The sequence below is a fragment of the Triticum aestivum genome, chromosome 7D (assembly GCF_018294505.1).
Source record: "Triticum aestivum cultivar Chinese Spring chromosome 7D, IWGSC CS RefSeq v2.1, whole genome shotgun sequence".
NCBI classification, from domain to species: domain Eukaryota; kingdom Viridiplantae; phylum Streptophyta; class Magnoliopsida; order Poales; family Poaceae; genus Triticum; species Triticum aestivum.
The window spans coordinates 511,815,893-511,840,620 of record NC_057814.1 but is presented as its reverse complement, the minus strand read 5'-3'; the positions used below and the strand labels follow the sequence as shown (position 1 = coordinate 511,840,620).

Below are 24,728 nucleotides of genomic sequence, written 5' to 3'. Positions count from 1 at the left end.
AGCACTTCGCTGAGATAGTACACCGGCCTCTGGACTAGCTGGGCTCGGCCTTCCTCCGGGCGCTGGACCACAACAACAGTGCTGACGACTCGGCTAGTCGCGGCGATGTAGAGGAGCATGGGCTCCTTCTCAGTCGGCGCAGCCAGGACAGGCGGAGTGGTCAGCATTTTCTTCAACTCATGGAAGGCTTGGTCGGCTTGGTCGTTCCACTCGAAGTGAGTGGACTTCTTCATGAGTCGGTACAGGGGAGAGCCTTCTCTCCTAGTCGGCTGATAAAACGATTCAGGGAGGCTAAGCAGCCAGTGAACTTCTGCACATCTCGCAGTTTGGTGGGAATCTCCATCCTCTCGATGGCCTTGATCTTGACGGGGTTGCACTCGATGCCGCGTTCGGAGACCAGGAAGCCTAGCAGCTGGCCGGCTGGCACTCCGAACACGCACTTCTCGGGGTTGAGCTTGATTTGGAATCGGCGCAAGTTGGCGAATGTTTCTTTCAGGTCTTCCAGCAAGGTACCGCGTTTCTCTGTCTTCACCACAATGTCGTCTACGTAGACGTGGGCATTTCTGCCGAGTTGTTTCAAGAGACATTTCTGCATGCAACGCTGAAAAGTGGCACCGGCATTTCTCAAGCCGAATGTCATAGTCAGGTAGCAGAAAGCTCCAAAGGGTGTGATGAAGGCAGTCTTCAGGCGGTCCGCTGGATCCAACTTGATCTGATGGTACCCTGAGTACGCATCCAAAAAACTTAACAGCTCGCATCCGGCTGTGGAGTCTATCACTTGGTCAATCCGTGGCAGAGCAAACGGATCCTTTGGGCAGGCTTTGTTCAGACTGGTGTAGTCTATACACATACGCCACTTGTTATTCTTCTTCAGAACCAGAACTGGGTTGGCAAGCCACTCTGGAAAGAACACTTCCATGATAAAGCCAGCGGCAAGGAGCCGGGCTATCTCTTCTCCCACAATTCTTCGCTTCTCTTCTGACAGTCGGCGGAGGGGCTGCTTGACCGGCTTCGCATCAGCTCGGACATGTAATTTGTGCTCGGCGAAATCCTTCGGGACACCCGGCATGTCCTTTGGGGACCATGCAAAGATGTCTCGATTCTCACGGAGGAAGTCGACGAGCTCGCCTTCCTATTTACTGTCCAAGTTCGCCCCAATGACAGCGAACCTCTCCGGGTTCTCCGGGTCCAGAGGTATCTTCTTCGTCTCTTTGGCAGGCTGGAAGGAGCCCTGCGCATCACAATCCTTGGGGTTGGGGGACAAGGCCGGCTGCTTGCCGGCCATGGCCACAACCCGTTCCAACATCTTCTTCTCTTCTGCCACCACGAGGGACTCGGCCAGCCGGCTACTGGCCATGGCGCACTCGATGGACTTCTTGTAGTCGCCGGCTACCGTGATGATCCCCTTCGAGCTCGGCATCTTCATCTTCAGGTAGGCGTAGTGGGGCACAGCCATGAACTTGGCCAGGGCAGGTCGGCCAAGCAGTGCATGATAGGGGCTCTCCAAATCCACTACCTCGAACCATATTGCTTCTCGGCGGAAATGGTCTTTGTCTCCGAAGAGAACATCCATTTTGATCTTGCCGATCGGGGAGCAAGACAGGCCGGGGACGATACCATGGAAGACGGTGCGGCTCGGCATGAGCTGCTTTGCTTTGATGTTCAGCTTCTCCATGGTATCGCGGTACAGTATGTTGATACTGCTTCCGCAGTCTATCAGGATGCGGGAAAATCTGGTAGCTCGCCTCTCCGTCGCGAGGGTGACGTCCAAGACCATTGCATAGGAGCCAGGCGAAGGCATCACCTCTGGGTGGTCGGCCTGGCTCCAGCTGATTGGCTTTTCTGACCAGTGCATGAACTCGGGGGCGCTGGTGGCGACTGCATTCACTTCTTGGTGCTGTCGGCGTCGGCTGCGCTTGTCATCGGCTTGACTAGTGAAGACGACGTAGGCGGCGTGCTCTTCGGGGAATTCGTCTTGGATGGCGCCGACAGCCGGCCGAGCCGCCGGCTGCTGAGGGGCTGGAGGCGGCGGGCCGGGAGGTGGAGGCGGCAGCATTCCCTCCCCCTTGGTGATGCGGGTGAGCCAGTGGCATTTCCGGGTTGTGTGGTTGGACGGCTTCGCGCCGCTGTGGAATTTGCAGGGGGCGTCGAGAGCTTGCTTGTAGGAGAAAGACGGCTGCCAAGCCGGCCTTCCACCCTTCTTCTTAGGAGCGGGCCGTTCTTCAGGCTGCTCGTCTTCAACTGTGGCCACCTGCCGACTGGTGGAAGTCGGCATGGGGGCCTTGCGCTTGTGATCGTTCTGGTAGGGGCGCCGGTTGGGGTCGCCAGCCGGCGTCTTGGGAGCCGGAGCAATCACCTTCCCAGAGGCGTCTACTCTCAGCTCGGTCTTCATCGAGGAGTCGGCCGTGGCATACTTGTCCGCGATGATCAGTAACTCATCGAGTGTGGCCGGCTCGTCGCAAAGGAGTCGGTGCTTGAGGAGGGTGCCGGGAAGTACTCGATGGCTTGGACCTCATGCACCCCCTCGCAAGAGTTGCGGAGCTCGGCCCATCGCGTGAGGTAGTCGCGGGTCGACTCGTTGGGCCCTTGGACGCAGAGGGAGAGCTGGCGAGGCTTGGGAGGCCGCTTGTAGGTGCTGGTGAAGTTGCGGACGAAGACTTCGGTGAAGTCCAGCCAACTGTTGATGCTGTAGGGCTTGAGGCTGTTGAGCCATGTGCGCGCCGTGCCTTGCAGCATGAGGGGGACGTACTTCACGGCGACGCGCCGATTGCCGTTGGCTATGCTGACGGCCGTGGAGTAGTCGATGAGCCAATCTTCCGGCTTCACCGAGCCGTTGTACTTGGGCGTGTCTCTGGGGAGCGAGAACCCTTTGGGGAAGGACTCGTCGCGGATGCGGGGGCCAAAGCATGGCGGGCCGACATCGTCTTCTTCTTCTAACGCTAAGGATCGAGCAAGGCGGTCGATCCTGTGGCGGGCGTCGTTCTCGCCGACTCCTTCTCGGCGGCCGAGTCGGTCGCCAAGAGTCGGGTGTGTGATAGGCGGCGGAGTGAGGCGTCTTTCTCTTCAAGGCGGGGGAGGAGGCAGATTTCTTTGGTGTTCAACCGCTCGAGGGCGGCCTTCCGCGTCGCGCTCGATGGTGATGCGAGTCCGGCTGCGGCTGGCAGCCGGCTCCTTGTCTTTCTTCTGGCGCGTGCCGCTCGCAGTCGGCGAGCGGGACGTCGCGGCGTGCTCCCGGCGCGGGGGATGACTATCAGCACGGGCGCCGGCTTCGTGTCGTTCTGCAGCCGCGTCGATCAGCTGCTGGATCCGCCTTGCCATGTAGGGGAGCTCATCGGCTCCCAGCCCATTGAGCTCTTCTGCGGCCGCCTGAGCGGCTCGCAGATTCTCGAGCGGGGTGGCGTAGACGGGGCGATCTGCCCCCAGCATGCTGGCGACGGCCGCGCCGCGCTTCTGGACGAAGCCGGCTCGGCTCGGGCCGCTAGGCGGCGGCGTACCGAAGGCGGCGCGGTCGACTTCGCGCTGGTGGGCCTCGGTGAGGCGTCTCATGGAGGCTATCTTCTGGCCCTCCGCGATGAGGGCAAGGCGGCGTGCCTCCAGGGTCTCGGCGTCGGCGTCGGCCGGGATGGGGACGGAGAGGTCGTGCATTGCCGCTTGCAGGGCGTCGTGGGCATTCTCGCCCGAGTTGGCGGCGTGGCTGATGACCAACACTTCGGTGACAGCGCTGCTGCCGCTGTCAGCTCGAGGGAGGGGGTTGTCGAAGACCACCACGTCGGAGGGGTAGGCGTCAAGCGATGCTGTGTCGGAGTCGATGAGCATCGGGTCGGTGGAGCCGACCGACTCCATGTCAGCAGCAGGCTCGCTGGAGACGTGAAGCTAGTCGAGGAGGCTGACGAGGCGGTTCTCGGGGTAGTCGGTGCCTGCGTCGGACGCAGGCTCGTCGGAGATGCGAGCCTCGCCGAGCAGATCGGCGAGGCAGCTCGCTGCGCAGGCGTCGTCGACGCCTTGCAGCGCGTCGAGGCAAACGCCATCGGGCGCAGCAGGCTGGCTACGCTCGCAGGGGAGGAAGAGGGTTCCCATCCAGAACAGGTCTCCGGACGACGGTGCACCTGGCCCCACGGTGGGCGCCAAATGTCGGGTGGTTGGTGCGACATATGCCAACGGATGGCTTATCATTGTGGGTGCCAATAAGACATCGCCGGTGCCTGGAAACGGGATGAGGCGAAGACATGCACGCCGGCGGATCTTACCCAGGTTCGGGGCTCTCCGAGGAGATAACACCCCTAGTCCTGCTCTGCGGGGTCTCCGCATGATCACTAGATCAAGGAAAGGTAGCTACAATCGCTCCTAGAGCTGTTGGGTTCAAGGGAGAAGAAGAACAAGGCTAGCTCTTACTTCTCTCTATCTCTATGGTGTGTGTGCTATGTTCAGAAGCTAACCCTTTGCATGGGTGCTCCGGGGGGTTTATATAGGCCTACCCCCCGGGGGTACAATGGTAATCCGGCTGGGCACTGGTCCCAGCCGTCAGTGTCTACGCTCGCCGGCTTCTCCGCCGGCTGCTGGGTCCCGCCGACTGGTGGGTCTCGCCGGCTGCCGGCTTCTTGGTCGACAGGCCGGCCCCACCGCCTAGGGTCTTGTCGGCGGCTGCTTACTGTAGCCTCGTCTCTGATGACGAGGGCCTTGTCGAGGTAAGCGTGGCTACAGTGGGCCGCCTCGGGGGCTCTCACTGTAGCCTCACCTCGTCTTGTCTCCTTAATGGGGCTCCTGCTTCGAGGAAGGGGGTAGCCGGCTTCTGGAGGCCGGCTACGCCCTCGGCCGACTGGGGAGGCCGGACCGCCTCCGCGCCTCTCTCTGGCGGAAGGGGCCCGCTGCCTGCGGGCCGTACAGGAGTTGGTCGTGGATGACGTTGAGGCTGGCATGACTACAGTGCCGAGCCGAACAGGAGACGGTCATCCCGTACGGCCTCCTATGGCCATGCCTGCCTCGGGCCTCGGGGGTAGTGGGCCGCACTGTGGCCACACCCCGTCTTGTCACCGTTATGTGAGTGTAGCTTTGGTGGTTGTGGTCTCGGCCGGCTTCTTGGAGTCGGCGTCCTTCTTGGCCGGCTTCTTGGAGTCGGCCACCCCGTAGTCGTCCCGGGGAGAGGTTGCTGAGGCTAGGTCGCCTTCCGGGAGTCGGCTTCAGAGGTAGCCGGCCAGGGAAGGCGGCCCAATGCTTGGAGTGCTTGGAGGCCCGAAGGCCTGATAATTTTTTTCAGAAGAACCAGGGGCAGTCGGTTAGGCTACCCGTGGCCATTTACTCCGACAGTCCAGTAAGTGAGATAGATCAGTATGTACATGAATTTTACTCAGTTAAAAGATTCAATCTCACTTATGATTAAAATTTGCCTGCAATGGAGGGAAAACAACAGTGGGACATTGTTGACCCTGGGTTTAAACTCTCTGCACCTGTGCAGCACAGACCTCCTGGCAGACCAAGGAAGACTAGGATAAGGGCACAGTCTGAAGGAAAAGGCCTAGGAGGCAGGAGAAAGAAGTGCTCTCACTGTGGAAGACTAGGACACCGTGGGACCCACTGCAAAGAGTCCATTGATCCTGCTTTTGGAGAAGATGAGCATTGGGGTGCTGATAATGCTGGAATAGATGCTTCAGAATCTGCTCAATCAACTGCCCAAACTGAAGCTCCAGAAGAAGGAACAGAAGCTCCTAACTCTCCTCCAACTGCTACTAGCTCTCCTGCTGCTGCTAGTTCTCCTCCACCTGCTACTAGCTTTCCTGCTGGTCCTGGCTCTCCTCCACCTGCTACTTCCTCTAAGGCTGTTGATACTGATCTTGCTAGGTATGCAATATATTGTACTGCATGTACATGCATCAATTATGTAGCTATTTTTTTGCTGACTGATCTTGATTGTGTTCATGTTTCTCAGCCCAAGGAAGAATTTCAAAAGGCCGGCTACAAGAGGTACAAAGTGGGGTTCACCACAGAAGAAGGCGAAAGGCGGCATGCAACCAACTGTAAGCACAAGGAGCAAGGCTGCTAATCCTGCAGCCAACACAAGGAGCAAGATGGGCAAACTGTAATGCTGGAGTGTGTACTGATGTCTTAATGTTAGATGTTGTCAAACAACTGTTGGTTTGTAATGCTGGAGTGTGAATTGTTGTCTTAATGTTGTCAAACTGCTGTTTAAGGGCTAGTGTGCTAGATAAGACCAGCTTGTTTTGTAATGAATTGCCTTGAACTACCCCTACTCCAGTTTCATGTGCTGCAAAATGTCCCTGAACTATTGATTTGTGCTCATATTTGCCCCTAGCTATCATCTGATTGCTCACTTTTGCCCCTAAATATCTTGCTACGTGCTCAAAATTGCACCTTTTGCTGTCATTCTGTGCTGAACACTGGAGCACACCTGTTTTGTTACTACCAGGCAACATTGCTGGCAATACCAAATTAAAGCATTGGTGACAAATTTAACACAAATTTTGCATTACCAAGAGAAAGTAGCTCCAATAGTGCACAAATGATAGAAGGGCTCCCATGATAGAATTACATCTGCTTAAGTTCCCAACATTACATCTTCAACACACTAGCAGAAACATAACACACACACTGCCACTTAATTGGCTTGCTTAGACCAAATAGAAACTAAACTAGGCACAATGCTGATGCCAAGAACAAAGAGAAAACCCATTGTTTCCATCAGCTCATTCATTTTCTTCAACTTCAATTGCATTTTCTTGTTTTCATTGTTCAGATCCATGACCTTCCTCTCCATCCTACTAGCTTTGATCCAACTACGTTCAAGGCCACCATGGAGCTCCTCAAAAGCTTGCCCCACTAGCTCAGTGGGAGGGGGGTCAATCCAAACAACCCAATCACACTCATCAGGAAGCTGTGAAATCAGAGTTCACATAATAAGATGAAATTCATAACTTTGCAATAAATCGACGAAAACATAGTACCAAATGATGTTTTGAGGTCAGATCAATTACATCGAGTGGACAACCCAAAAACCTTCTTCCCGTGCTTGCTCCACCCCAAGAAACACGGCGCGCAGGAATTAGCCCATGCCCCGGGCAACGGTGCTTTGAGCGCTCCTCAAGGCCGTAGAAACTTGGATTGGGAATGAAAAACTCGGATTGGAACTGCACAATCCCGCAGCCATCCACCTACGAGCCAAAAAGGGGCATATTACGGCCCATCCCGCGAAACCCTAGATGAGAAATCCCCAAATCCAATGTCAACCCAAAATCCAAATCGACTTACCTCACTGTCTACGGAGGAGCTTACAGACGACATTGCGGACGTACACATGGACGGGCCCCAGTCGTGCCTCCCTCCCAGAGCTCCAAATCACCGGTGCTCTGCCGCCTTCCTGTCTCCTATGGTCGTCGGGAGGTTGAAGAAGACGAGTGAGATAGATAACTGTTCGGCCAGGTCCCACTTGTAAGGAGGGGCATACTTGTCCAGAAAAAGTCCCGAAGTCAGTCAAACTCCTTTGACTGGACGGAAACGGTGCGGAGGGGTATTTCCATAACGCCATCTAACGGAAGAAGGGTATAGTTGAGCACCGTTTTATTTTAAGGGTAAAGATGAGCTTGGGACAAAGTTAGGGGGAAAATGGATTGGCCCCTGTTACAATGTGCAGATGTTGCATTACAGCCTGCATTTGCTTCATCAGCCGCATGTGAGCCAGGCCCGGCTGCTACGGCTGCCAAACACGCCCTGTATGTACAATAGCGGTGGGTTTTTGAAAACAAAAATCCCGAATGGTAGTGGTTTTCTAATTTAGGGTCCACAATTGCGGCGGTACTTTGCAATTTACTCTGGCAAGTAGGCTCGTTGGCGCGCTTTCTGGTGCGAGCAAGAGGCGTAGCGATGTCAGACACACCATTGCCGGCGGGGAGCAAAAAGCGACGGCTCATTCTGTGGCGGCATCTCGCGCGCGGAGGCGACACCGGAGCACGGGAGGGTGCGGACCCTGACAAGGCCGCTGCCGCTTCCACCACTCTTCGCGCGAACGCTGCCCTCGTACCTTCGACGCTAGCCGACTGTTTGACATCAGGCCTTGGCCTTGGCAGCGAGGCCATGCAAACCACGCGGGATCCCACGGTGCGCCCCCTCCTTCCCCGGCCGCATTCATGGGATCATGCCGCCTGGGACAACATGTGGGGCTACATTTCCGCATGGCGAGCCACATTAGTTAAGAGCACGCCATGTGTTCGACGGAATGTCCGGCCGCCAGGAGGTGGCCACCGGTAGAGTTCTGCGCGTCGTCGATGACCACACACTTACCAGGTGACCCAGGACTCGAGGAGGTTTTTCATCAGCTGTTTGATTCCTATAGCGTGAATGAGATGTGTGTGCTGCAGAGAATCACTCATGTTGGTGCCCGAGTGGAGTTCCAGTCATGGTGAAGGACAGACCAAGGACGAAGTGCGCTGCATATCCAGTGCCTTTATGATGGCTGCTGCCGCCTTTACATCTAGTATCGATCATTGTCATTGCTCTGACACCTCAACAACAAATCCATGAGGCCAGTCATCTCAGAACTGGATGTCAAGGAAGAATTGGAGCTCGCCCCTGTCGGGGGTTCATCAATTTTCCCCAAGTTGGGCCTGGATTGTACTGGAAACATTTTGGTTGAAGTTTTTCTCCAGGACATGGTGTCGGACATGAGGTTGCTGACAATGTGCTCACTTATGGTTGTGGCTTGCCACTTTTCTTAGAGCTGGCTGGTATTCTGCTGATGTGGTGTCTGGTGAAGTCTTCTCAAGGGCGTGGTGTGGAATGACGAGTTTGCTGATCACATGTTAACTCATGTTGGCAGCTTGTTTGCTGATCCTGCTAATGAATTGGAGCAAACACTATTGCCTCTATTTTGACACTACCAGCTTGTTCAGGGCCATAGAATCACTTGGGACTGGGGAACAACAACATGGCTGCCAACGGCGCCATCATCCCCTCTCTCAATCCCTCCCTCTCGTTTGGGCCAAGGAGCCCTCGTCGCCGGCGAGAGCTCCGACGAAGCCGCGGCCCTCTCTGTTTCTCTCTCCCTTTTCCCCCACCCGACTAGCGGGGCCCGCTAGTCAGCCACTCAGTACACGCGCGAAGCGGTACGAGTGGTGGCGCCCCTGGGCTTTACGCCTTCGACGTCACCCCCCCCCCTAGCTGTTTCTTTTTATTCAAATTCATTTATATTCCAGAGAGCTTCAAACAATTTTAACTTTTTAACCATAAGTCCAAATGAGATGATTCTTTTTGCATTGTGTTCTTTGAAAGGAAATCTAACAGCTCACCAAAGATGAGATTTTTCGGAGTTGTTAGAATTTCTGGTGAATTTCAGAAGTGTTCTTGATATTCTCTTTTTGTGTTTAAAATTATATCCAGAAGGTGAGGCTTGTCTTGAGGATCACCAGGAGGCTTGTGAACCTCATCTGCACTAAGGCAAGCCACAGCAACATTTTTATGATGCCATTTCAATATTTGTGATTTTCTCACTTAAATGAAATGATTAACCCATGCATTTAAATAATTATTGAATTATTTGTATTCTGTTAAGTATTGGTCAGTTGTTATGCTTGATTTACAGAATAGTTGAAACTAGTTTAAGTGGGTAAAGCAAGTTAAAATTTATTTGAGGTGATGTTAGAAATAATTTTGTTATGCATGTTAGTAATTATTTAAAGCTTTGTGTTTGCATTCTTAAATTGATAAAAAAATTGTTAGAAAATATTCTGTTAAATACTTGTTTAATCATATTACTTGTCTTACAGAATGTTTGAACCCAACTTAGTGATAAAGAAATTAAGAGTTGTTGATAATGATATCTTTTGGTCAAGCATATGAAAATTTATCGGAGTTACTTTCTTGCGTAGGAAATTAATAAAACTTGTTGCAAAATATTCTGGTTAAGTTGTGAGTCATTTTGAGCAAGTAGAGTAATATGAGTTTTTGACGTTTATGCTTGGTGTGCATATGGATGACGTCGGTCATTTTTATCAATATGTGATGCATGTGTTGTTTTGCATTTCATGGCATGCTATGACACCGGTCATTTTTAGTTTAAAGTTAATCCCGAATATAACTCAACTTGAATATATCGTTGACTGGGTCATGGTGCCGCTGAATCGAGTTTCTTTCCAGTGCAACCACATTTGCCTTGTGGGAAGGCCTTGATTCGGTCCATTGACACGGCCTCTGGTCGGTGCCTCCATCTAGGGAAGATTATGTCGTGTTTGCCCTGGCCTGGTAAGCACACATAATCTTATGTGCTCGTTGATGAGATTATGGTACCGAGTCCCCGAGTGGGAGTGTTTTGACCATGACGGTGGTCGGGGTGTCTTTGGTAGACACGGGGCCACCCAGGACCAGCCCGTTGGGGATTTGGGTCGGAGTGGCCGGGAGAGTGTTGTGGCAATGGAGGGGTTTTGTCGGAATGCCGTTGGTCCACCCGAATGGGAATGCGAGGCCATGGGTTCCGTGGTGTGGGTACAGTGTGCTACCTCTGCAGAGTGTATAATCTATCGATAGCCGAGTCCACGGTCACGGACACCTCGTACTAGGTCCCACCATGAGTCAACATTTAATAAAAATTGCACACTAAGCTATGAACTTTGCATTGTCAATGGATGGCAGAAAGGCCATCGAGGTATTTGGGACCAAATGATGGTCGTGGTTGTGATCGCCGTAAGGATCACGAGTTGTTCTTGAGAAAGACCACTATGGTGGTGTGTTTGTGGTCCAGAGATGATCACAGTTGGTAAGCTGTCCTGAGGGACGTTCGGGCTTGATCACAGCATGTTGACATATAATGTTGCATTATTAATTATTGGTTAGATATCATGATATTGTTTGTCATTATGATTATGCTTGTTGTGAGCTTGCAAGTACATTCAATGTACTGACATGGCATGTCATGCCAGATTTCAGGAAAGTCTCGTTGGAAAGGAGCGTTGTTCGAGTCTAGATCGTGTCCACATCAGTGTCCCTGTGATATGGAGCTTCCGCTACGACGTTATTCCGCTGCCACGTAGTTGTTCGAGTCGAGGCCCCTTTATGTTCACTAAATAATGTACATATTGTTCCGCCGCACCGAGTGTGCCGCTTGGCCTCGACCACTGTTGTAATATGAACTCTGTTCCGCTAGCATCAATAAAGCGGTTGTTTTCTGTACCAATATGTTGTGTGTTGCCAGAAGACATGATCTCTGGCTGGCAATGCAGGGTAAACCGGTCGCTCTGAGCCGGGGTGCCACAGGCTGTCTAGTAATGTAGTTAAAAAATAACTTGAGGATACTAACTCTAAAGTTCATTGCCGGGTTTGACCTATAATAAATCAACAATATAAACATGATTATCCAGAATAAATTTAGTTATTCAGAAAAAAAATGGAGCAAAAGAAAGTGACTAACCTGAACCCAACAGAACCATCGCAAGGCCTCCGGTTAGAGGAATGACCAGTCCAACACTTGCAGCAAGCTGCAAGAACACAACACTGTAATGGATCAAATCGAAGAGCAGCAAAGCGTAAATTGAAAAGGAAAAAAAAGGAAAAGCATAAGGGATAGGCCAAACCACCCAGAATCCTTCTCGACCTTCTCTATTGTGGGGCGACGGCACCGTGGATGGCCTCCTCTGCAGCTAGCGCTCCCCGTGCGTCGAGGACAACGGCGACAACGCCACGCTCCACATGCCCAGTCCAGAGGCAGAGGGAGAAGCGACAGGTGCAGTAGTGGCGCGGGGTGGCCGAGCACGAAGAAGAAGGGGCACAAAGGTCACCGGGGGCAGCAGGAGCGGGGAGACACGAAGAGGCTGCTGCGGCGTAGGGAGAGCACGACGCGTCGACCCGCTGGTCCACGCAGCTCCACACGCGCGGCGAGCTCCCACTGCTTCCCGCTGCTCGCCGCCCTGTCACGCCGCCGCATCCTCGCCAGCCCTGCGCGCTCGTGGTCGCCGCTGCCTGCTGCTGCGCTGTTGCCGCTGTCGCCCGCGCCGCCTCGCCAGCCCTGCGCGCTCGCTGCCGCCCGCCCCTGGCCTCGCCTCCGGCCTCCGTTGTTCGCCCGCCACACCGGCCCCCACTCGTCGCGCCCAGCCGCCCCCGCTCGCCCGCTGCCGCCCCGCTAGCCGCATGCTGGCCGCGCCGCGGTCAGCCACGACCTGCGTGCGGGCGTGCCCAGCCCTTGCAGGAGGAGGAGGAGAGGCGGCGGAGGCAGGGGAGAGAGCAGCCGCCCCCTCTCGCCGCGCCCAGCCGTCCCCGCTTGCCCGCCGCCGCTAGGTGCATGCTGGCCTCGCCACGGTCATACGCACTGGGGCTTCGAGGGGAGGAGGAGAGTAGGAGGCGCAGCAGCGCGGCCGGCCGCGTGCGGGGCTAGGGTTTGGAGGGAGGAGAGAGCTGAGGTGGGAGGAGGGAGCCGAGGCGGCAGGAAGAGGAGAGTGGCGGCTAGGTCCTCCCCACAGGAGCGGTTGGCTTTTATACGTCCGTGTGCGAAATGACGAAAATGCCCTCGGCGGGGCACCAAATTAACATGCGGTGGCACGAGCGATTTAAAGGCGACGTGGTCACCTTGGTCCTTCCTAGCGGTTCTCCAGGGTTTATAGGTTAAATTTATCTGGATGCTACACTGAGATCTTTCTGTTACAAAATATAATTATTTGTAACCAAAATGAAAATCAGAAAATGAAACAAGTTGTGTAACTTGCATTGTAGTCTTTTATATAATCTATCTGGATGCTACACTGAAGTCTTTTTATTATTTCCTCAACTTTGGTGATGCTCTTTGTAATCCAGGTTCCACCTAAGATTCATGTTCTCTTATAGATGCTGATTCATAACAAAATTCTAACCAGAGATAATCTTTTGAAGCGCCGAACTGTTGATGATATATCCTGCCTTTTCGGTGGTGAGTCAAAAAGTTCGCAGCACTTGGTTTTTTTTCTATCATGTAGATTTCTAAACAAACATGTCAATTTGTTGCAGATTCTTTTCATGATCATACCCCTGCATCTTTACAAGACATCGGCCGTTGGTGGCTGGAGAGTAAACGTTATGCTGTCTGTAATGCTCTCTGTGCTGCTGTGCTTTGGAGTCTGAGGAGTGTTTGGCACTAGATGAGTGCACTTTTTTGCTGCCTGCTATTACTAGACCTCCACCGTGGGGCGCTGCTTCGCATCTTCTGGGCTTGATCCTCTCAGTGGAAGTCTGCGACAAAAATATCGGCGTCAGCTGCTCCTGGACAACCCCAATTGGTTCTGTGTTGATTGAAGCTTGATTTGTAGCTGGTTGCTATCTTATATCTAGTTAGTTGAAGCTCGTTTGTGTTAGGAGCCCTCCTACCATCACATGCTTGGGCTGGCCCCTTGGGCCAGCTAAACGGGTCTGGCCCATTCTGGAACGACCAAGGCGATAAGAGCCTGGGAGGAGGCGACGTCCAGGGCATCCAGTGGATCACGGCACGGAACGGCGGCGGCTCCTCTCTCTTTCCCCTACCTCCAGTTCTTCCCCTTCATCTCATTCGTGTATCCAGATCTTGTAATAGCTACTGTGATTGAGTACCTCTGTGAGACTACTACTAGTTCGTGTGCGAGATATCAAGGGGATCCTTACATCTGGTATACAGAGCCAGGCACCACCCTTCCCCATCAATTTTTTCTCCCAATCCCTACAATTCCACCGGCGACGACACCATGCCCGCCGTCAAACCACCAGAGTGGGAGACCATGTCTGCCAAGGAGCAGTTGTTGTGGTATCTCGAGAGGTTATGCGCCCAGGCAGATGAGATGAGCTCAGCGTTGGGTACTGCAAGCACGGGTGCCCCTCTAGTGGTTACCACGCTTGTTGATCCGGCGGCCTCAACCACGACGCTCGCCTCGTCGGCGCCCGTTGCCGACGTCTCCGGCTCCACCACCAAGGCCCAGGAAGTGCTCGCGGTCACCCACTACGTGCCCCCTGCCTGTGTCACGATGGGGCACATCACCTGTTCGACGGATGGCTCGAACCAAGCTGTCGCCACCAACAGCGCCAACAAGGTCACCACCGTCTGCCCCGAGCCCTTCATCGACCTCAGCGACAAGTTCGGCGCCCTCAACATTCATGTGACGGCCAGCACCAACCCGCCGCTCCACGTCCAGGTTTCATCACCAAAGTCTTCACCCGACAGCACCCACGGCATCGCTGTTGCAGGACCGGAGGAGTACGCACTCGTGGCGGCTACTCCAGACGTCGTCCTCAAGCTTGCCGTACGCCCAAACGTCATACTCATCATTCCCAGCGACCTCTCTGCACCGATGCTGACCACCTGTTCGACGAAATACTCTCGTCACGACACCAACCTACTGAGGTATGTGCTCCACCCAGCTGTGGCACCCTCATGGATGGTGTTACGACCGAAGCCATGGCCATCCTTTTGGAGAGATCATGCAGATGGAAACGCGAAACGGCCCATGTCGTGGCCGTCATTAGGTTGCTCTCATGAACTGTATTGGAAGCATGTTGGGCTGCTGTCAGAAGATACTTTTGCGATGAAGCATTTTTATGGTGTTCTAAATTCTATGAGAGAATCCTGGAAGTATTTGCAAAGTATGCAGCTGAAACTACCTTGGCCCTCGTTTTCAAGCAATGGCCGAGCAGTACCAGTGTGGCCAGAGATCCCCAATGAGTTGGCTGGCACTTTTGGTCTTCACAAAATTTGGAGTGCTAGTAATCTTGTCCGTACAACCCAAATACAATGGAAAATTTCTGAGCATCGAGCACGGGATCTTGCTGACCGAAACGAGGTACGGCCCATCCCATGGCCATCATTCCCAATTGGAAGGTCCTTGGAGCTGTTGTTTTTGTTAGCCCAAGTGCATGACTGTGGTTTGATTGGTATTGCATTTCCTCTGGAATTATGTCATATTAGTGATCTTGAGTGCAACCTCCCTCGACACTACATAAGGATACCCCCTGTTCAGATTTTCTGCTTGTCGTCTTTGCAACAGAACACTGATGATTCATGTTTCGCTAAGCAACTATTACATGAAGGTAAGCAGTGGTTTCCGGAACTTGATGCACGTTCTCATAATACTGCCCTTGCAATGCAGCATTGCTATCTTCCTACTATGTCTGTACATCTACCTCAGTTCATGCAATCTGGACCATATGAACTAGTCTGCTTTATGCAGTCCTCTTCTAAATTATGTGCTCAAAAGGCACCATCGGTGTTCAAGTTCAGTCACAAAATTGTTCGCCTGAAGCTACCAAGTTACATGAATGAAGGCATTCCATGTGTCCAGCCAACATATTACCTTGAAGGAGTCTCTGCTCGAGCATATTTGAAACTGCGCGAAGTTTGTGCTGCTGTTGTTTGCATGTTTGAGGGTAGTACTATTCAGATCTGGGTAAACCTGGGAATAGTTTGGGCTCAAACCACAGTTTCAAATCGGTTTTCCTATTGGTCTCTTTTGGTTTGGATTAAATGGGCTGAGCTCCTAATGTAAGCTGGTTTGGTTTGGTCTTTTCCTATTATCAGCTTGGTCTGGTTCGGTCTGGTCACAGACCAAACAGTCTCAAACCATTCCAACCCATGGACGAAGAACTAAATTAGGGACCAGGTTAGGGTCCCGATTAAAGCAATCACCTTTTTTTGCTGGCAAAAGCAATCACGCATTGGCAATGTCTTCCTCGTCGTCTCCACTGCTGGTGCCGATGATGATGCTCCTGCTCGCCATGGCACGTCCATGCTCCAGCATGGACCCGATCGGCGCGTACTACGCCAAGAATGGTGCCAGTGCGGAGACACAGACCAGCATCGACCAGGTTCTGGTGGCCACGTCCCGCACGCCTCCGCCTGCTACGCCACGGCCACCGCCGGTCGCTCCTCCTTGGCGATATGGGGCCTTGCGCAGTGCCGCGTCGACGTCCCGCTGTAGGACTGCATGCTCTGGTTGGCCGCAGCGGTGCGGACACGGACTACACGCTAAACCTTCTCAACACCGAGAACGCCACCGGCATGGACTGATGTATCTGGCCGCGTTCAACCGAGCGCAATGAAGCTCATGTTCGACGACTCCAGCGATGGTGCGAACAAGGGGCTGGCGATGGACATGGCACAGCTCGGTGGCGGCGGTGGTGGCGGACTGCGGGCTGTGTGTGGCGCAGGCGGTGGCCGAGCTGCCCAACTACTGCCAGACAGTGTGATATACAACAGTCACATGGCGCTCTATGAGGTGCCCCTTCTTCCCGCTCGACGGTGCCGGCGAGTTGGCCGACCAGGTCGGAAAGTGCGAACAAGATCGTCTTATACCGTGATGGACGAAGTGCAGCTAGTCACATACAGTATCTAGCATTATAGCTTGTTCTATGTACGTACGTTGTGGTGGTGAGTAACATGCAGCAGCAGCTAATCACCCTTCCAACACCTCTCTTCCCGTAGTAATTGGACACGCCCTTGGTTTGAAACTTCAGGTTGAAACTGTATGCGGGGAATGGGTTGGATGGGTTTGGCTTGAAAATATGTACAGTTTGGATTGGTTTGGATTATAGCATTTGCAATTTGGTCTGGTCTGGTCTGATTGTTAGAGTTATACTTGTATGGATTGGGCTGGGTTCAATCTGGATTACAAACTATTCCCAGGTTTAGATCTAGGAGTTGTTTCTCTGTTTCGAGCGTCCACTGGACCAGGCAACACTCAATACTAAACAGATGCAGTTTGACTACAAGGACTTGCAGTTTGGTCCATGCTATGTACCGCAGCAAAGTGAAGATTTTCAGTTTTATCTGGATCGAACAAAATTTCTGGGTTGCATTCCTATTTCTGATAAATTGCAGGGAATTATTCATATTATGCATATGTCAGTGCATTGGATGTTTTTGAGTCAGAAAGAATTTAAAGACAGTGGCTGTGCTTCAATCAACTTTCACACTAACATTTCATTTGAACGGTGCTCCATGTTAGGAAACGTGAGGAAGAGAGAATGACCGAACAGTTTTCTGTATTGAGGAGGAGAGAGATATATACAAGGTTACATGGGCCTGGGCCTCACTCTGGACTATGGGCCTGGGCCTGTACAAGACAAACACAACATATATACTTAACACCCCCCCTAAAAACTTAAGGTGGGTTAGGAGCATCTGATACACCAAGTTTGAGAGTGTGAAACCTATGCTGATCTCTAGTTTGTGCCTTGGTGAAGAAATCTGCGACTTGAAGCTCTGATGGGACATATTGTAGCTTGACAGTGGATTGTTGACAATGAGATCGAGTGAAAAAGGCATCCACACCAATGTGTTTGGTCAACTCATGCTTGACCGGATCATTAGCAATCTGAATAGCAGCAGTGCTGTCACAAAGAAGAGGTGTTGGTGTATGACATAAGACACCAAGATCATCCAATAGCCAGCGAAGCCATACAATCTCTGCTGTAGTAGTAGAGAGAGCCCTAAGCTCTGCCTCGGCACTGGAGCGAGACACAGCAGTTTGCTTCTTTGATTTCCATGCAATGAGAGATGTACCAAGAAATATGCAATAGCCAGTGACCGAGCGACGATCAATAGGATCACTCGCCCAAGTGGAATTAGAGTAAGCATGAAGCTGGAGCTGACTGGAATTAGCATAGAACAAGCGGCGAGATGTAGTTCCCCTTAAATACCTAAGGACTCGGAATAGGTGACCATGATGAACTGAGGTGGGAGCACAGACAAATTGACTGAGAATATGGACTGCATGTGCGATGTCAGGTCTGGTCACTGTGAGGTACACTAGACTGCCGACAATGTGACGATAGCGAGAGGGATCCTCAAGAGGAGTGCCATCAGTAGGACGCAACTGCAGATGAAGCTCCATAGGTGTAGCAGCAATGCGCGTGTCAGTGAGACCTGAGCGAAGAATCAAATCCTGAGTGTACTTTTGCTGGGAGATATAGTAACCATCATCAGTATGCTCGACCTCAATCCCGAGAAAATAGTTGAGAGACCCCAAATCTGACATCTTGAATTGTTCACTCAATTTTTTCTTAACAAAATCAATATACCCAACATCATCTCCAGTGATCAACATGTCATCGACATAAAGTAGAAGCAATGTATGGCCATGCTCAGATGTATGAATGAAGAGTGCAGGGTCATGTTCACTAGGAGAAAAACCGGCATCTTGAATCACAGAACTGAACCGCTCAAACCAGGCACGAGGGGCTTGCTTAAGCCCATAAAGAGCCTTTCGAAGACGACAAACATGACCTGATGGAACCTTGATACCTGGAGGTGGCTGCATATATACTTCCTCATGTAAATCACCATGAAGGAAAGCATTCTTCACATCCATGTGGAAAATTTTCCATGACCGAGTAGCAGCCACAACAATTAGAGTTCGAACTGAAGTCATGTGAGCAACAGGAGCAAACGTCTCATCATAATCTTTCCCATGAGACTGCTGAAAACCTCTTGCAACAAGGCGAGCCTTGTAGCGTTCCACAGAACCATTTGACTTGGTTTTAACCTTATACACCCATTTGCAAGTGATAGGGACTGAACGAGGAGGTAATGGTACCAAATCCCATGTACCAGTACGCTCTAAGGCTGCAAGCTCCTCAGACATAGCCAGTTGCCACTCAGGTGACACAACTGCCTCCTGATAGGTACTAGGCTCAGAAACAGCCCCTGCATATAAGTCCTTTTTGTATCGCGTTGCTAGAGAAGAGCCGTCAGTGCAAGGATCAGTAGTACTGGCTGGAAGAGTAGAAGACAAAGGCATAGATGACTGTGTGTCACATGGAACTTTAGAACGACGAGTGTAATGGAAAGTACTGGCTGGAGGAGTAGAATAACGACGAGTGTAATGGAAAGGAAGACTATCTAGAGGTGGAGCTAGTGGAAGAGAGAAAGGAGCTGGTGAGGAAGGAGATGAAACATGTGGTGGAGATGGTTCTGATGTTAGGACAGAAGGTTGTTCAGCTATGGACTCATCTAAAAAGATAGGTGGAAGTGAAAGAAACGAGGTAGACTCTAAAGAAGTTGAGGATGATGGTTTAGTGGAGGGGGAATAGAAGAAGGGTTGATCCTCAACAAGAGTGACATCACGAGAAAAGCGAATGCGGCGAGCAGAAGAATCATAGCAACGGTAGCCCTTATGTTCAAGAATATATCCAAGGAAGACACACTGAGCAGACTGAGCAGTCAACTTGGTACGCTCACGAGGTGCTAAAAGAACATAACAAGTACAACCAAAGACACGGAGGTGGTCATACGTGGGAGGAGAACCAAACAAAACCTCACTAGGACACTTGCCCTCAAGACGAGTAGAAGGTTGAAGATTGATAAGATAAACAGCAGTTGAGATAGCTTCACCCCAAAAATGAGTGGGGACAAAGGAAGAAATCAGAAGGGTACGAGTTGTCTCAACAATATGGCGATGCTTACGCTCAGCAACGCCATTCTGAGCATGGGCACCAGGGCATGAAAGTTGAGGGAGAGTACCCTCAGACGAGAGAAACTCGCGAAAAGCAGTAGATAGATACTCCCCCCCCCCCCCCGCGGAGTCAGAACGAAAAACACGAACAACACTGGAAAACTGAGTATGGACCATATGTACAAAAGTCTTATATATAGAAAACAACTCAGAACGATGCTTCATAAAATAGATCCAAGTATGTCGAGAGTGATCATCAACAAATATGACATAATGTTTGTGGCCACCTTTCGAAACAAAGGGGGAAGGACCCCATACATCAGAGTGCACTAAATCAAAAGGATGAATAGAATGAGTAGTGCTGGAAGAGTATGGAAGCTGTATTTGTTTCCCTAGCTTACAACCCTTACAGTGAAAACCAGCATCTATGGAAACATGACCCAAAACACCTTGTCAAACAAGGGTAGATAAACGAGAACCACACAAGTGACCTAAGTGATGGTGCCACTGGGCAAAAGAAAACGACGAAGTGGATCTTGATGTTGATGCAGCCATCCGGAACGCGGATGTGGTGGAAGCTGAAGGAAGGTGTAAGGTGTCAAGGATGTAGAGGGATGTGGATCCTCTATGGCGATGGCCAGTTCCAATGACCCTCTTGCTCTGACGGTCCTGCACATAACAAAATGAGTCATCAAAACCAACAAAGTAGTTCATATCAGCAAGCTGGCCAACAGACATAAGATTCATGGACAGCTCTGGAGCAAAGGAGATGGCAGGAACAGAAAACTTGGATGTGCAAAGAGAACCCTGATGAGTAATAGAACAAGGTGTACCATCAGCAGTCTGAACAGAGGCACCATTCCGCACTGTGTGACGCCCCCGATTTGACCGTACACTAATCATGCACGCAAATGTGTACGACCAGGATCAGGGACTCACGGGAAGATATCACAACACAACTCTAAAACATAAATAAGTCATACAAGCATCATAATACAAGCCAGGGGCCTCGAGGGCTTGAATACAAGTGCTCGATCATAGACGAGTCAGCGGAAGCAACAATATCTGAGTACAGACATAAGTTAAACAAGTTTGCCTTAAGAAGGCTAGCACAAACTGGGATACAGATCGAACGAGGCGCAGGCCTCCTGCCTGGGATCCTCCTAACTACTCCTGGTCGTCGTCAGCGGCCTGCACGTAGTAGTAGGCACCTCCAGTGACGTAGGTGTCGTCGTCGACGGTGGCGTCTGGCTCCTGGGCTCCAACATCTGGTTGCGACAACCAGATAGAAAGGAAAGGGGGAAAAGAGGGAGAGAAGCAACCGTGAGTACTCATCCAAAGTACTCGCAAGCAAGGAGCTATACTACATATGCATGGGTATATGTGTAAAGGGGCGTATCAGTGGACTGAACTGCAGAATGCCAGAATAAAAGGGGGATAGCTAGTCCTGTCGAAGACTACGCTTCTGGCCATCTCCATCTTACAGCATGTAGAAGAGAGTAGATTGAAGTCCTCCAAGTAGCATCGCATAGCATAATCCTACCCGGCGATCCCCTCCTCGTCGCCCCGGTTAGAGAGCGATCACCGGGTTGTATCTGGCACTTGGAAGGGTGTATTTTATTCAGTATCCGGTTCTAGTTGTCATAAGGTCAAGGTACAACTCCGGGTCGTCCTTTTACCGAGGGACACGGCTATTCGAATAGATAAACTTCCCTGCAGGGGTGCACCACATAACCCAACACGCTCGATCCCATTTGGCCGGACACACTTTTCTGGGTCATGCCCGGCCTCGTAAGATCAACGCGTCGCAGCCCCACCTAAGCACAACAGAGCGGTCAGCACGCCGGTCTAACCCTATGCGCGCAGGGGTCTGGGCCCATCGCCCTATGCACACCTGCACGTTGCGTACGCGGCCGGAAGCAGACCTAGCCTAGTGGCGTTCTAGTCCAATCCAGCGCGCGCCACTCAGTCGCTGACGTCAAGAAGGCTTCGGCTGATACCACGACGCCGGGATACCCATAACTACTCCCGCGTAGATGGTTAGTGCGTATAGACCAAATGGCCAGACTCAGATCAAATACCAAGATCTCGTTAAGCGTGTTAAGTATCCGCGAACGCCGACCAGGGCCAGGCCCACCTCTCACCTAGGTGGTCTCAACCTGCCCTGTCGCTCCGCCACAAAGATCCACTTGCGGGTACTCCTACGAGCCGACCCGACTTTAGTCATCACATGTGTCATGTATGTAGTATATAAGTATATACCCGTGATCACCGCCCAGGTGATCACGGCCCGATAGTATAGCACAGCAGACGGACAAGAATGTAGGGCCACTGATGGAAATCTAGCATCCTATACTAAGCATGTAGGATTGCAGGTAAAGGTAACAACAGTGGTAGCAAGGATAGGCTATGCATCAGGATAGGATATCGGAAAACAGTAACATGCTACACTACTCTAATGCAAGCAGTATAGAGAAGAATAGGCGATATCTGGTGATCAAGGGGGGGGGCTTGCCTGGTTGCTCTGCAAGTAGGAGGGGTCGTCAACTCCGTAGTCGAACTGGGCAGCAGCAGTGTCGGTCTCGTAGTCTACCGGAGAGAAGAGGGGGAAGAAACAGTAAATACAATGCAAACATAAGCATGACGATGCGTGGCATGACAATGAGCGGTGCTAGGTGTGCCCTAACGCGACAGTAGGTGGTACCGGCGAAGGGGGGGAACATCCGGGAGGTATTCCCGATGTTTCGCGTTTTCGGACAGACGGACCGGAGGGGGAAAGTTTCTAGTTCGATAGGTTAGGAGGTTGTGGTGGACGAACGGACTGCGTATTCGGATTCGTCTCGTCGTTCTGAGCAACTTTCATATAGAAAACATTTTCATCCGAGTTACGGTTTAAAAGATATGAATTTTCAAAGATTATTTGAATTTCTGGAATTATTTAATTAACAGAAAAGGGATATGACGTCAGCATGACGTATGAGTGACGTCAGCGGTCAACAGTCCGGGTTGACTGGTCAAAACTGACACGGGGGACCCACCTGTCATAGACAGTGGGTTAACAGAAGATTAAACTAATTAATTTTTAGTTAATTAACTACTGGGACCACCTGTCAGTGAGTGATTAGATTAATTAATTATTTTTATTTATAAAACATTTTCCTTTTCTTTTTTTTTCTTTTTGCGGCGGGGCCCGCATGTCAGTGGCTGGGCCTGCCCAGTCAGCACGTTGACTGGGTGGACCCAGTCAACGGGGCCCACTGGCAGTGGCCCTGGGGTGGCCCCAGGCCGGCCACGTCGGCGGCCTGCGCCGGAGCAACTCCGGCGACCAAAGCAGCGGCGGCCCCTCGCCGGAGTTGGCCGGAATCGTGCTACGGGGCTCGGGGAGGAGCGGGGCTAGGCCCATTCGAAAGGGCCCGCAGCGCCGCATCCAGGGGTGGCCGGGGCTTCGCCGGACTTGGCCGGAATCGGCGCCGGCGAGCGGCGGAGGCGACGGCGCGCACGGGTGCCCGACGGAAACGAGGCTACGGCGGGCTATCGAGCAAGCGGAGGGGCTGGGGGGCATCTACGCGAGGTGGGGAGTGCAACGGGCTTGAGCCCGTGACCATAAGGTCACCGGAGACCCGCCGGCGGCGAGCTCCGGGGCGCGGCGTTCGGGCGCGCGCGGGGAAGAAGCTAGGGGGCGCGCGAGAGAGAAAGGACAGGGGAGGAGGGGGGAGAGGCTCACCGCGCGGCACACGGAGGCCGGTGAGAGCTTAGGAGCAGCAGGTCGGCGCCGGGGAAGGAGGGGGTCGCCGGCGTCCGAAGTTGAAGACGAGCTCGGGGAGGCCGTTGCAGTGGCTCCGAGCTTCAACGGAGAGGCGGAGGTGGTGTAGTCGAGGGCGGCGACGGCGTATGACACGGCGAGGTGGCGATTGGGGCACGGTGGCCGTGTGAACGACGGGAACGGCGGCGAGCGCGTCGGGCGTGGGGAAGAAGAGAGCGGCGCGGATCTGGGGGGGAAGAGGGAGGCGCAGGGGCCGAGAGGAGAGCGGGGCGAGTGGGAGAGAGGCCCGAGGAGGCGGGGGGGGGAGCTGGCGCCCTTATCCTCCCCGTCGCCGGCGAGGGGGTGCGGCGGGGACAGCCCCTGTTCCAACCCCGGTCGGGGGAACAGGGAAGGGGGCGAGGGGGAGTGGGAGATGGGCTAGGCCGGCTGGGCCGGGGGTCGGCCCAGTTGGGCCAGCGGTCCAGTGGGGGGGGAGGGCCTTCTCTCTTTTTTTTTCTTTTTCTTTGTCTGTGCTGTGTTCTTTTGCTTTTTCTTTTTATTTGTTTATTTTCTTTTCTGTTTTATTTCATTTAAAAGTATTTAGGTATTTTATAAAAATGTGTTTTCTCCACCATAATTACCAGTGTATTATTTGGCACCCACCGAACATTTTTGTTCAAATTTTTGAAAACTTTTATTTTCCACTTTAATTTTAATTTGAAGTTTGAATTAGGAGTTTGGAAAGGAATGTGATTCAAATGTGATCAAGCCCTGTTTAGCAACATGATTAGCTTAATCACAGGGAGTTACTATAGCATGATTCTCGGGGTGTTACACACTGGCTGGCAAGACACAAGCTGAGAGCGATCAGAGGTCACATGGAAAGAAGCTCCAGAGTCCAGAACCCAAGGCTGGGTTGCAGCAACAGCGGGCTGAGAGAGAACAGATGCAGAAGCACCCCTCGCTTGCTACTGATAAGGAGCTTGCTGCTGATAAGGAGCCTGGGGTGCATGACGCTGCTGATTGAGGGCCCGTCTAGCCTGAAACTCAGCTAACAGCTCTGGATGAAGCTTGAAACAACCATCTCTGTGGTGTCCTGCCTTCTTGCAGAACGAGCAGACGACAGTTGAAGGTGTGGCCTTGGAGGCACCTGGCCGCTGAGGAAAAGCCAGAACACTAGTGTGTAGAGTCTGCGCAGAAGTAGCCCCAAGAGAACGGAGACGAGTCTCCTCAGCGATCAAGCTAGCAAGTGCCTCTGTCAAGGTGGGAGGAGTCGTACGACCAAGCAATTGAGTGCGAATGTTCTTAAAGTCTGGCTTGAGACCCATCACAAACTGAAACATGAGAGTCTTATGGTCATACTTTTCCTTTGTTGCACATGACTCACAACCAGAATTACCCTTTGGAACCATGGAACCTAGCTGCCCAGTGATGCGAGTGAAAGCTCCATAGTACTCTTCTATGGACATGTCTTCTGGCTGCCGAGTGTTGTGTAAATTCTGCAACAAGGAGAAATGAAGTGCACTGCTGGGCTGAAGGTAGCGCTGCTCAAAGTACTTCCATATCTCTTTAGCTGAAGTGTGATGCTCAAGACTCATTCGAAGTGAGGG

The 24,728-nt window shown here is 52.3% G+C and overlaps 1 protein-coding gene across 1 annotated transcript; it reads left to right on the top strand.

The window, feature by feature from the left end:
• The first annotated feature begins 13,388 nt into the window (after positions 1-13,388).
• LOC123167816 (uncharacterized) lies at positions 13,389-17,447 on the top strand. Its single transcript, XM_044585678.1, has 2 exons — positions 13,389-15,015; positions 15,156-17,447. The coding sequence occupies exons 1-2, from the start codon at positions 13,680-13,682 to the stop codon at positions 15,164-15,166; spliced, it is 1,347 nt and encodes a 448-aa protein (XP_044441613.1). The 5' UTR covers positions 13,389-13,679; the 3' UTR covers positions 15,167-17,447.
• Positions 17,448-24,728: the final 7,281 nt, after the last annotated feature.

Excerpts from the sequence above, each read along its gene's own strand:
- LOC123167816 (XM_044585678.1), top strand. The coding sequence starts at position 13,680 with ATGCCCGCCGTCAAACCACCAGAGTGGGAGACCATGTCTGCCAAGGAG.